The 13121-nt window shown below is 42.2% G+C and overlaps 1 protein-coding gene across 2 annotated transcripts; it reads right to left on the reverse strand.

Annotated features, from left to right (window-relative positions):
- Positions 1–684: 684 nt before the first annotated feature.
- On the reverse strand, positions 685–5078 carry LOC122550784 (high mobility group protein B1-like). 2 transcript variants are annotated; one of them, XM_043692039.1, is made up of 5 exons: positions 4939–5078; positions 3291–3448; positions 2272–2420; positions 1738–1912; positions 685–1302 (listed from the first exon to the last, which is right to left on the reverse strand). In XM_043692039.1, exons 2-5 carry the CDS (start codon positions 3438–3440, stop codon positions 1141–1143), a joined length of 636 nt encoding a protein of 211 aa, XP_043547974.1. In that variant the 5' UTR covers positions 3441–3448; positions 4939–5078; the 3' UTR covers positions 685–1140. The 2 variants fall into 2 exon arrangements, with proteins under 2 accessions (XP_043547974.1, XP_043547973.1); XM_043692038.1 differs by having other exon boundaries at positions 3291–3452; positions 4939–5076.
- Positions 5079–13121: the final 8043 nt, after the last annotated feature.

The following is a 13121-nucleotide window of genomic DNA, read 5'->3' on the forward strand; positions in this document are numbered from 1 at the left end:
TGGAAACCATTTAAACTCATTTAACCAGCAGACAACGTAATGATGGAGCTGAAGTAGTATGCAGTTCTGTTTGCCACACAATGGGATGTGGTTGCCTCAAGAGGGTTTCTTGAAATTTGCTCATAGTGAGTATCAATAGCTAGGCCAGCAATTATTGCCAAGGCGGCAGTTAATAGTCAACCACATTGCTACTGGTCTAAAGTCAGAAGTAGGCCAGATCACATTAAATTGGCAGATTTCCCCCACTAAATGTCATTGGACAACATTAAGATAAATAGGGCGAAACTGTCCCATTAATCTGGGAGCCAAAAGTCAGGGGGTACTTTTAAGGTAAATGTGCTCAACTGCCTGCTCCTTTAAGGATTCTTTTCACCCAGAAGGTTGTGGCTATCTGAAACTCAGTACCTGAAAAAGAGTGGTAGAGGTGGAAACATTCAACAACTATTTACATGAGCATTTGAAACACCATGCATACAAAACTGTGGTGACATGCTGAAAAACAGGATCAGATGAGTGTTTGATGACTGGCGTGGACACAATAGGTCTGTTTCCCTGCTTTAAAATTTCTATGATTCTAAATTAGTAAGTCTGATGAGTAATTTCAAAGGTGTTGAGCCACCTTGAAGCAGCCACCCAAGATTGAAAACTATACGAATCATCATATTCCAAAATAAAACAAGTGGAAAGCATTAATAAAAAGTTTTATTTTGTAAGCATTTCAAAGATCAACAAAAACACAAAGCTGCAATTTTTAGGCAATTACAGTGTGGCAATCTCAGATTCTAGCACAATGTTTGATACACCAAGAACCTTACAACAACTCAAAAGCAAATTAACTGCCCCTTCCCCAAAGCCAGTTGGTGATGTGTCAACATGAAGTTGCTCTCACCATGCCATTTTGTATTCTCTTCACTGTACCGACCAAGGCAAGCATCAAACAAAACACCACTAAGGACAGAGACTTTGGATCACCCAAAGACACTGTTATAGTGTGTTAACTATACAAAACAAAAATAAACTGTACAGTTTAAAATCAAATTCTCATATACATAGCCTTATATATTTTAAAAAGAAGCAGTGTGTACAGGGCAAGGGTAAATGCTCTATAGCTGAGAAATGTTGCTGGAAGTTGAATAAAATTCAGTCGTCATCTTCCTCCTCCTCCTCTTCCTCCTCATCCTCATCCTCTTCTTCCTCATCTTCCTCCTCCTCTTCCTCCACCACCTTCTTCTTTTCTACTTTGGCAGTTGAAGCCTTCTTGGTAGAATCAGACTTTGTTTTAGCACGATATGCTGCAAGATCCTAGAAATCAAGAATGTTTCTTTAGCTCAACTAAAGAAGTTTTGCTAAAAGCAATAGGTAAGTAAATATCCACTTTTGGTTACAGTAACTATTAGCCAAGATCAATGGAATTTAATATTTGGTAAAATTTTGACTGATAATGCTCTCTACATCAATAGGCCTGATACAGCATCAGTATGTGCTGACAAGGTTATGGCAAGTTTAAACATTGAATTGTGCCAAGTTGCAGAATCTATTCAGGAATTTTCATCCAAATATCCAAAAAGTATTACTCATTTGCAAACACTTCTTACCCCTCCTATCTTATTGCCCCCCACACCTTTCCAAATCTGCTAATTTAAAGGTAATTAAAAATCACACAATCACCACCAAGTTATTTTGGCACAAGGGTAGAAGGGAAACAAAAAAAGTTAGTATCTTTTGGTCAAATATTACCATTTCATATCTTTCCTTGAGTTTTGCTGCCCTCTTTTCATATGGAATCTTTTCGCTTGCAGATGTTGCATTCCAAAGCAGTCCCAACTTTCTGGCTGTATCCCCAATTGATGCTCCAGGATTTTCCTCTTTAATTTTGGGGCGCAAGTCAGAGCAGAACACAAAGAAAGCAGATCTGAAATTAATTAGAGTCAGTAAGTAAGTATTAAAAGGCAAACTTGCACAGTATGAAATTGTAAACTGATCTACCAAGTAAATGCAAGGAACGTTAAACCAACTTTCTTTATTGTAGCTTTGGGGATATTGCTGGCAGCAGCTGATCCATTTGCTGAAGATAGGGCTCAAGCTTCAGCACGATAGTTATATGGAGGAACTTTTATTAAAAATGCATTTGAGCATTTAAACATTGTTTACAGCACTAGTCAGTGAAGTGGCAAAGTGAATGTTTCTTGAATATAGTTTCTATTGCAGATTCCTAGCAAAGAAAGCATTTTGCTTTGTAATTGTGTTAGAATATATTTTATGAAAACTTACGGAGGCCTCTTTGGTGCATTAGGGTCCTTCTTTTTCTTCATTTTCTTGGCACCTTTTGGTGGCTCATAATTCTTCATTTCTTTCTCCCAACGGATTTTGTCTTCTTTCGCCTTATCTTCAAATTTTAGTTTCTCCTTACTCGTCATGGACTGTAAAAGAATTTAACTAAAACAACATCACAAAAAAAACTGCACATTTACTTTATGCAAGATTTTTATGACTGACCAAACAAATTAAAACCTTAAGCTACATTTTTGACAACTAAAATATCTAGCATTATTGTTCCCATTCTTGCCACCATCCATGATGATTTTATAAAACTGAATTTTCTCTTCCACTGTCTGAGCCTAATCCAATTCCAGTTGAGGAAAGTAATGTTCCAGTAACACGTTTTCCGTCTTGTTATTTTCATCAACCAAAAATTAGGGCAAAGATGGTACCTATCAGATTCATGTAATATTAAATTATGTTTTTGTTTGAAAAACACATTTGTACCAGATAAAAAAATAAACTAAAGCACAGAAGCTGTAAAGAGTATTCTGCATATAGATACAAAAGAATCATTCTGACGCTGCAGTTAACAAGCACAAAACTGATTATTGACAGAGTTAATAAATACAAAAACTTGGGCAATTCACTTCAGAAGGTGCAGAGGTGATCATCTACTACTCTAAAACACACACTACCATTGTGAATGTTAATCCAGGATACTGTTTTAAAGTTAAATTGGTCCAGAAAAATAGCAGTTAGTGCAGTGGAAAATTCAACACCAATGTAAATTCGTACAGAAGAATTTCCAGAGTGAAAATGCTGAATATATATTAAGAAACAAATGGATAATAAATTAAGGGTGGTGAAGAAAATATCTGCCAATTTTCTAGATGCATGATTGAAGATGATGGGCTAAATGGCCTCTATCAACATTATTAACCAAATGCCGATATTTCCAGGGCATGACCAAATATTTAAATCTAGCAAATAAATGTGTAACCCAAGTTACATGGACGTGAACGTCCCACCTTCCATCTTTCCGCACACTTCTTTGAGAATTCGGAGAAGTTGACACTTGCATCGGGATGCTTCTTCTTGTGCTCCTCACGACAAGTTTGGACGAAAAATGCATACGAGGACATTTTGCCTCGGGGTTTTTTTGGATCACCTCTTGCCATTTTGGCTTCTGTCTGAAGAACAGGAAAACGATTAATTCAATTCAGCACGATTCTTAATCTTGCACTGCATTTAAGTTTTTTTTTAAAAAAATGAAATTGAGGCGAGGGGCTCCTGTTTTTAAAAGGGATGAATCTTAGGATCGTAGTTTAATTTAATAGAATATAGCCAACTGTTCGTTTCAAGTGAGAAGAAACAGAACTTTTCGGATTATTATAAGAGATTGATAGCATATTGTGATGCTAATACAGATGAGCTATCTCGGTACCTTAAATTACCTGCGTCTGCCTGTTACGCTATTCAGAATTGCCTTTCATCTTAAACCTTCTCGAAACAGCAAATTGCTCCCCCATTCACAAGATATGAAAAACAACCGCGCCCACATATTTCAGTATGGGACGGGGGTGGGGGAACGAACGGTGCACCATTTCAAACAGCCTAAATGAAATGCATCCGACTTGGCAATTTTTGTTTGAACGTAAATCCAATCCGCAGCAAAACTTTGGATTTAAAAGTAAAAAGAGCCTGAACTGGTTTATTTTTTTTAAAAAAAAATGTTTCCGGGATATCACAGCCCCACCTAACATTTCACGCCGTTATATTGGAAAGTTTAAAAAAAATACAAAATTAACACGAGTCTGTTTGCCAGATCACTTCGTGGCTTTTACTAGTGACATTAATCCCCACTGGTGAAGGTGAAGAAAAACAAAAAAAAAACTGAGAAAAACAAAATCTCCATTTAAAAAAAATTTATTTTCCAAGCTTATTTTTAAAAAGTTAATCCGTTCTAAACATTTTATCCCGTTTGAAATTGCGTGGCGAAGTGCCTGTACTTCAAGCTGTAGACTGGAGCAATGGCTGAGAACAAAAAAAAGGAAAGAGGTCAAACAACAACGACAATATTTCTTCATCCATGTTGAAAAATCCTTCTTCATGAGAGAAAGTCCCCTTCAAATATCACCAAACACCGCCTTCGGACCGTTTCCAATCTGCAGGCGCCCGTTTTCCGTGTGTTTTTCTCGCCTGTGGTCTTTGCGCTGAGTGGTATATAGTTATAGTGTGGGCTTTGTACATATAGTTTAGTGTTCGAGCTGCGAATGGCCGCTTGCCTCTAACACACAGTACAGTACAGTACATGGCTCCATCTTAGCAGCGTCAGTGCGAGGCGCACACACACAGCCCAGCTCGCCTTACAGCCCACATTTCACCCCGCTAACACCGCGGAACCCCGACAAAAAGCGCACGGTTGCAGAGCCCAGAGCCCGGGCCACCCGATGCCGCCCACAGACCCGGCTGCGGAGCCACCTCCGCGGCGCCAGACGCGGTTTGGAAAAGTTGAACCCAACTCGCTCTCGACGCGCTGCTGTTTAATAATGGCTTTCCCTCAGCCGCCGTCAGCCATGTTAAACAGCGCGGCTGAGGGGAATTTTTTTTTTTAAGTTTAGTCCGAACGTTCTAACAGCGCCCCTTTGTAAAGTAGAATAAGAGAGTAAGACATGCCGGTTTAGGAGACGGTGGATGTTAGCCGTCAATATTGTCGAGTGTCCGCTGTCTGGCTGTCTCTCTATCTTACACACTGCCTGTCCTACAGCCGCTCGCTGCAATGGCTGTGAACGCGCTCACTGCCTGCGCACTATCCACAGTCACTGCCGCACTCCCATTGGCCACAACGCAGGCACTGCGCTCACCCATTGGCCGGTGCTCTTCCATTGTTCTGACTAGAGCTGCTCCTCCATTGGATGCCAGGGGGAAAACGACGGCCGAGGGCGAAACAGCGCGCAAATACAAACCCAAACAGAGAACACACAGACGAGGCACCGAGCTCACAGACAGGCAATGAATACACTGACAGGCACTGGTCACACAGACAGGCAGTGGGTACACTGACAGGCACTGATCACACAGACAGGCAGTGGATACACTTACAGGCACTGGTCACACAGACAGGCGGGGGGACACTTACAGGCACTGATCACACAGTTAGTGGGTACACTTATAGGTACTGATCACACAGACAGGCAATGAATACACTGACAGGCACTGATCACATAGACAGGCAGTGGGGACACTGAGTGACACTGATCACACAGACAGGCATTGATCACACAGAGGCACTGAGTATACTGACAGGCATTGATCACACAGGCTGTGAGGACACTTACAGGCACTGATCACACAGATAGGCAGTGAATTCACTGACAGACACTGATCACACAGACAGGTAGTGGGGACATTTACAGGCACTGATCACACAGACAGGCAGTGCATACACTGACAGGCATTGATCACACAGAGGCACTGAGTACACTGACAAGCACTGATCACAGAGACAGGCAGTGGGTACATTGACAGGCACTGATCACACACAGAGGCACCGAGTACACAGCCAGGCACTGATTACACAGACAGTGAGTATACTGACAGGCACTGATCACACACAGAGACACAGAGTACATTGAGAGACACTGATCACACAGACACAGTAAATACACTGACAGGCACAAACATACTGAATGGCGCACAGACACCAAGCACAAGTTCAAGCGCTGAGCACAAAAAACAGGTATTTCCTGCTTGGAAAATACGGACAGTCGTTAAGCACAGGCAGGCACTGAACAAATGAAGTTGACAGATGAGCATTGAGCACACAGACTGACATTGAACACATGTACAGAGGCACTGAGCACACTGGTACTCAGCACACAGACAGGCACTGAGCACATCAACAAGCACTGACCATACACAGCAGCACTGAGCTTACAAAATGGCATTAACACACTCACAGGCACCGAGCAATTGGAACACACAAAGAATCATACAGTGTAGAAGCAGGCCATTCAGTCCATCGAGCCCACACCTACCCTCCGAAGCTCATTTCACTCAGACTAACTCCCCCCTATCCTGTCCCTGTAACCCTGCATTTCCCATGGCTAATCCACCTAGCCTGCACACTACAGGCAATTTAGCATGGCCAATCCAACTAGCCTGCACATCCTTGCTCTGTGGGAGGAAACTGGACCCACTGGTGGAGACCCACATAGGCATGGGGAGAACGTGCAAATTCCACACAGACAGTCACCCAAAGGTGGAATCAAACCAGAAGTCCCTGGTTCTGTGAAGCAGCATTGCTATCCCTCAACCTATACACAAGCACTGAGCATTTGAAACAAGACTAATAATATTCAATATCCTTCCTGTTGTTTCTTTTTTAAAATGGCATTCATTTCCTTATTGATTATCATCTATTTGTGTTGGTATAATGCAATTCGTACCTCAATTGAATTAAACTACTGCAGCCTGCACTTCTCAAGGAGGGAAACTACTTGCTCAGGTTATTAAAGATTGGAAGATCCAAAGTAAATAAGTATTTTGAATTCACAGGTGTACTTGTTCATTTGTGCAGTATTTGATTATGTGTAGTTTCCAGAGAAATGGAAAGAAAGCTTAAAGCATGAAACTGTACACAGGAGAGCAGACATTTAAAATGATGTGCCTATTCAGGCATAAGAACTAATGTCTCATCACTGCATATCTCCAAGGCATAAAAAACATAATAGGTAACGAAGAGGAGTATGGTTTATATTTACTGATTGTCTGTGAGGCGTTGCATTTTGGTAAGGCAAACCAGGACAGGACTTACACAGTTAATGGTTGGGCCCTGGATAGTGTTGTCAAACAGAGAGACCTAAGGGTTCAGGTACATAGTACATTGAAAGTTGCAACACAGGTAGACAGAGTGGTAAAGAAGACATTTGGAATGCTTGCCTTCATTGCTCAGACCATTGCGTTTAGAAGTTGGCATGTCATGTTGCGATTGTACGGGATGTTGGTGAGATCATTTTGGAATACTGTGTACAGTTCTGGTCACCTGCTGTAGGAAGGGTATTATTAAATTGGAGAGGGTGCAGAAAAGATTTATAAGGATTTTACTGGGACTGGAGAGTTTGAGTTATAAGCTGGGATTTTTTTCATTGGAACATAGGAGGTTTTTATAAGATGATCAGAGGAATAGATAGAGTAGACAGTCAGAAACATTTTCCCCGGGTACAACAGAGTATTACAAGGGGACATAAATTTAAGGTGAAGGGTGGAAGGTATAGGGGAGATGCCAGGGGTGGGTTCTTTACCCAGAGACTGGTGCGGGCATGGAATGCGCTGCCCGTGGGATTGGTATCATTGGCGGAATCATTGGCGACCTTTAAGCGGCATTTGGATAGGTACATGGATGGGTACTGAATCTAGGTTAGAAGTTCGGCACAACATCGTGGGCCGAAGGGCCTGTTCTGTGCTGTATTGTTCTGTGTTCTATGTTCTACATACAGTACTCCATTTTGGCCGAACCAAAGTCCTGTTTTGCTCTTATAATCTACACCCTGATTAGGAAACGCTACACCCAAGGGCCAATTCTTAACTAGTCCATTAACCTGTCCAGGAGAAAGTGAGGAATGTAGATGCTAGAGATCAGAGCTGAAAAAATGTGTTGCTGGAAAAGCACAGCAGGTCAGGCAGCATCATAGGAGCAGCAGAATCAACGTTTTGGGCATAAGGCTTCTTCAGGAATCTGCCCGAAACATCGATTCTCCTGCTCCTTTGATGCTGCCTTACCTGCTGCACTTTTCCAGTAACACATTTTTAAGCATTAATCTGTCCGGTCACATTCAGGGATGTGTGGAGAAGCACAATCTGAGCTTCCCAGTGTGCTACCATTCACTGAGTCCTCCCCTGCCTGGTTCCATCTCCCAAAGTGCATCACCTCATATTTATCAGGGTTACATTCCATCTGTCATTGATGTGCCCATGTGACCATTCCATCTGCATCGTCCTGTAACTTAAGGCCTTCCTCCTCACTGCGAACCACCTAACGAATCTTTATGTCAAACATACACTTACTTATCACACCTTCCCCACTCTCCACCTAGCTCCCTCCACATTCAGATCTATAATTTGTTATGAATAACACAAACAATAAGGTGCACAACACTGATCTCTGTGCTACACCAGGGGACACTAGTCTCCAGTCACACAAACAACCTTCTCCCACCACCCTCTGTCTCCTGCTACTAAGACAATTTTCGTTATAACTTGTCAAGTTATCCATCATATTGTGAGATTGTACTTTATTTTTCAGTTTCCCAGGTGAAAATTTGTCAAAGGCCTTCCTTCAAAACTGAATAATTGACATCCTCAAACTAATTCAATCAAATCCATTGGATGTGACTTCCTCCTGATAAAGTCATGATGATTATCCCTGATCAAACCTTGCAACTCTGATTGGAGCTCGATTTTCTCCTTCTCTATTTTATCCAGTAGTTTCCTTAACAGTGATCTAATACTCGCTCGTCTATAGTTCCCTGGTCGATCTCTCCCACCATTACTGTGAAGTGGAATTGTATTAGCAGTTCTCCAGTTCTCTGGCACCTCCCCTATGGTCAGATTCTAATTAAAATATTCAGTCAGGGTTTTTCCTCCTTTGACCCCAACAACCGCCTGTGATACAACTCATTCAGACATGGAAACTGATCCAAATTTGTACAGAACAAAACCTAAAATCCCTGCTCGTATTTTACATCAATCTTTTCAAGAGCTTCCTAGTCCGTCTTCTTGAATTCTGTACCTGCATCCTCCTTCTCCCAAGTAAAGTAGATGTGAAGGTCTCATGTAACAATCCATCAATGTTCTCCAGCTTGACACACAGATTGCCCCTTTGGTTTCTAATGGACACTAACTGTTTGCTGATTATTCTGTTCGTCTTGTCTGTGGAGAATATCGTGGGATTCTCCCTTATCTCGCCTACTTGTACTTCTCCATGTCCCTCTGTTATTCAGTCCTTTCGAATTTTCTAAGATTCACTACAATCAACTCTCATGTTTTGAAAGTCGAGATTACAGGCTAAGGTTCCCCAGCAGACAATCTTGCCATTTAACGGATTAATCCAACACAGGTAGACAGAGTGGTAAAGAAGACATTTGGAATGCTTGCCTTCATTGCTCAGACCATTGCGTTTAGAAGTTGGCATGTCATGTTGCGATTGTACGGGATGTTGGTGAGATCATTTTGGAATACTGTGTACAGTTCTGGTCACCTGCTGTAGGAAGGGTATTATTAAATTGGAGAGGGTGCAGAAAAGATTTATAAGGATTTTACTGGGACTAGAGAGTTTGAGTTATAAGCTGGGATTTTTTTCATTGGAACATAGGAGGTTGAGCGTGACCGTATAGAGGGTTATAAAATCATGAGGGCCATGGATACGGTGAATACAATGGCTTTTTTCTTTAAGTTTGGTGTGTTCAAAACTAGAGGGCATAATTTTAAAGTGAAAAGAGAAAAATTTAAGAGGGACTGAAGGGTGACTTTCACACAGAGGGTGGTTCATGTATGGAGTGGATGCAGTTGGGGGGTAATTGTGATTGGTTGGAGGGGAGGGTGGAGTGAATAGGTGGGAAGGGACTTCACTAGTTTCCAAAACTCCCCTCCCCCACCTCATCCCAGATCCATTACTCCAACTCGGCACAGCCCTCTTGACCTGTCATACCTGTCCATTTTCCTGCCCACCAATCTGCTCCAGCCACCCCACCAACCTATCACTAACCCCACCCAAACCCCTCTATTTATCTTTCATCCCCCATCCCACTCCACAGTCCTGATGAAGGGCTTATGCCCGAAACATCCACTCTCCTGCTCCTCGGATGCTGCTGTGCTTTTCCAGCGCCACACTTTTCAACTCTTCTACTGGTGGCACCACCGGTGGTGTATACGCCAGTGGGAAGGCAGCTCAAGACACCTGCATTTGCCACTTGGCCTCTTGGATAGTGTTCCAATTTTTAATTGTACACACTCAGAATAAGAGCCCACCACTGAATTTGACCTGCAGCTCTGGGCAGCCTGGCCCTGTCCTTTTTAAGTAGCCCAAGAAGGAGTTTGTCATCTATTACTACTACAAATCTATGTCCATAAGGGTATTGGTGGAACTTTCTCCCACCAAAGATGACCACTAAACCTTCCTTCTCTATCTGGGTGATTTTCATTCAGCATCAGCCAAAGTCCAAGAAGCATATGCTAGGCTATTGATGAGCCAACACTACCCCAAAACTGTATGGGGAGGCACCACATACCAGCTCCACATCTCACTTGGGATCATCGTACGCCAACATTTTAGATGATGATAGCTGTTTTTTCACTTCCCTAAAACTTACATCTTAGCTATGAGACCTTTTCCATGGCTGATCCTTTTTCAATAGCAGATGTGAGGGTGCCAGGATGGAGACTAGGTTATGTATGAATTTTCTGTATAATTCACAAACCTAAGGAAAGATCTAAGCTCCAGTACAGATGTAGGAGCCGGGGCACTTTTGATCGTCCTCACTTTATCTTCCAATGATCTTGTCAATTCTGTAGCCCAAGTAAATCACTTTAGGTGCCTGGAACACACATTGTTCCCTCCAAAGATGTACACGTGCCTTAGAGAACCATTTAAACAGTATGTCCAAGTTCTCTAAATACTTTTTGTAAGTCTCCCAGTTATTAGCACGTTAATCAGATAAATGGCACAGGCTGATGATACGCCAAATGGCAGTCTTGTATATTGGTACAAACCCTTGTGGATATTTATTGTCACATACTCTGGGAATCTTTATCTAACCACAATTGCAGGTACACATGGCTCATGTCCAGCTTCATGAAGGTCACTCCCCCTCGCCAGTTTTGTGTGGAAGTCCTCAATGTGAGGGATTGGGCACTTATCCAGCTGCAAAAAGCAGTTCACCATTTGTTTGAAATCTTCATAGAGGCGAATTGACCCATCAGACTTCACAATCGATACAACCGGTGCTATCCATTCCACCAATTAGACTGATTTGATGATTCCTTTGCTTTCCAGCCTTCAGATTTCTGTTTCTACTTTTGCCCGTAAGGCAAATGGCACTGGGCAGGCCTTGCAGAATCATGTAATTGCTTCCTGGTCAACATGCAAGGTGACCTTATCCCATTAGGTAGTTTCTAAACCTTCTAGAAAAACTTCCAGGTATTTAATTGGGACTTCACACAGGCAGCCATTTTCTAATGAAAAACGTTAAGCCAATCAAGGTGATTCTTTCTCAATCAATTTTGCCCCATCAAGCCTGGGCCCAAGCCTTTTACTATGGTCAGTGATAACTGCAACAGCTGCTTCTTATAAGAGACCAGAATCAAAGTTATACCCTAAGGGATTCCCTGTTATGGGTTCTCAGTCAGCCGATGTCTTATGCAAATTTAAGCGTTGGAGTCCAGAGGAATTTTGATAAAGACTGGTTCCGCAATCACTGATACACTCACACAGGTATCGACTGTCATTAGAACTGGGTGACCAATTTAACCAGACATCCATTTTGTTTGGTTCTGATCTGGATGTTGCTAAGCAACTTAACTGTTCCAAACCAGCTGTAGGTATACTTTCTAGGGTGTGCAATCTCCTGGATACTTGCCTATGAGTTCTCTTACTCAATTCAGGCCTTTTTTGCTGCCTTGATTCCTCATGCCAGCAGCAACTACAATGGCTTGCCGGCCCAGATCCTCAATTCAAGTTTAACCATTTGGCTGAAGTTTGGTTTTGTTTTTTGGATTTTGCTATGGGCTAACCTGGAGTCCCTCTGTTCAGGATATGTCCTGAGTCAGGTTATGCAACTGTTCCCCAAGTTCAATCAGCTTGGCAAGGTTATCCATTTAGGTTGGAATATTCTGTAACTCATAAACTCCACTTGCCATATTTTCTAAAGACAAAGCCAGTTGTAGTGCCTGTTTAAAGTCCAATTGAGCTTCAGCTAGTAGACACTTTTTCATGAGCATGTCATTAATCTCACATACCAAGCAGTCTCTCAGCATCTCACTTAGAGAAAGAGAGAGAGAGACTTAAAGATGTCCATCATGGCTACAGACCCTTTGGTCCAACTCGTCTACACCAATTAGATATTCTACAATTATCTAGTCCCATTTGCCAGCACTTGGCCAATATCCCTCTAAACTCTTCCTATTCATATACCCATCCAGATGCCTTTTAAATGTTGGAATTGTATCAGCCTCCACCACTTCTTCTGGCAGTTCATTCCATACAAATACCACTCTCTGGGTGAAAAAGTTGCCCCTTAGGTCCCCTTTAAATTTTTACCCTTTCACCTTCAACCTGTGCCCTCCAGTTTTGGACCCTCCACCTTGGGGAAAATACCTTGTTTTTTCACCCTATCCATGCCCCTCATGCTTTTATATACTTCGATAAAGTCACCTCTTAGCCCCCAACACTCTGGGGAAAATACCCTCTGCATATTCACCATCACCCTATGGCTCAAACCCTCTAATCCTGGCAACATCCTTGCAAACATTTTCTGAACCCTTTCAAGTTTCACAACATCCTTCCGATAGGAGGGACACCATAATTGAACACAGTATTCCAAAAGTGGCCTAACCAATGTCCTGTACAGCTGCAGTATGGCATCCCAACTCCTATACTCAATGCACTGACCAATGAAAGCAAGTGTACCAAATGCCTCCTTTCACTATCCTGTCTACCTGCAACTCCACTTTCAAGAACCTGCTCTCCAAAGTCTCTTTTTTTCAGCAACACTCTCCAGGACCTTACCATTAAGTGTGTAAGTCCTGCCCTGATTTGCCTTTCCAAAATGTAGCACCTCACATTTATTAAAAGTAAACATCTT

Source organism: Chiloscyllium plagiosum, chromosome 6 (assembly GCF_004010195.1).
Source record: "Chiloscyllium plagiosum isolate BGI_BamShark_2017 chromosome 6, ASM401019v2, whole genome shotgun sequence".
In the NCBI taxonomy this organism is placed as follows: Eukaryota; Metazoa; Chordata; class Chondrichthyes; order Orectolobiformes; family Hemiscylliidae; genus Chiloscyllium; species Chiloscyllium plagiosum.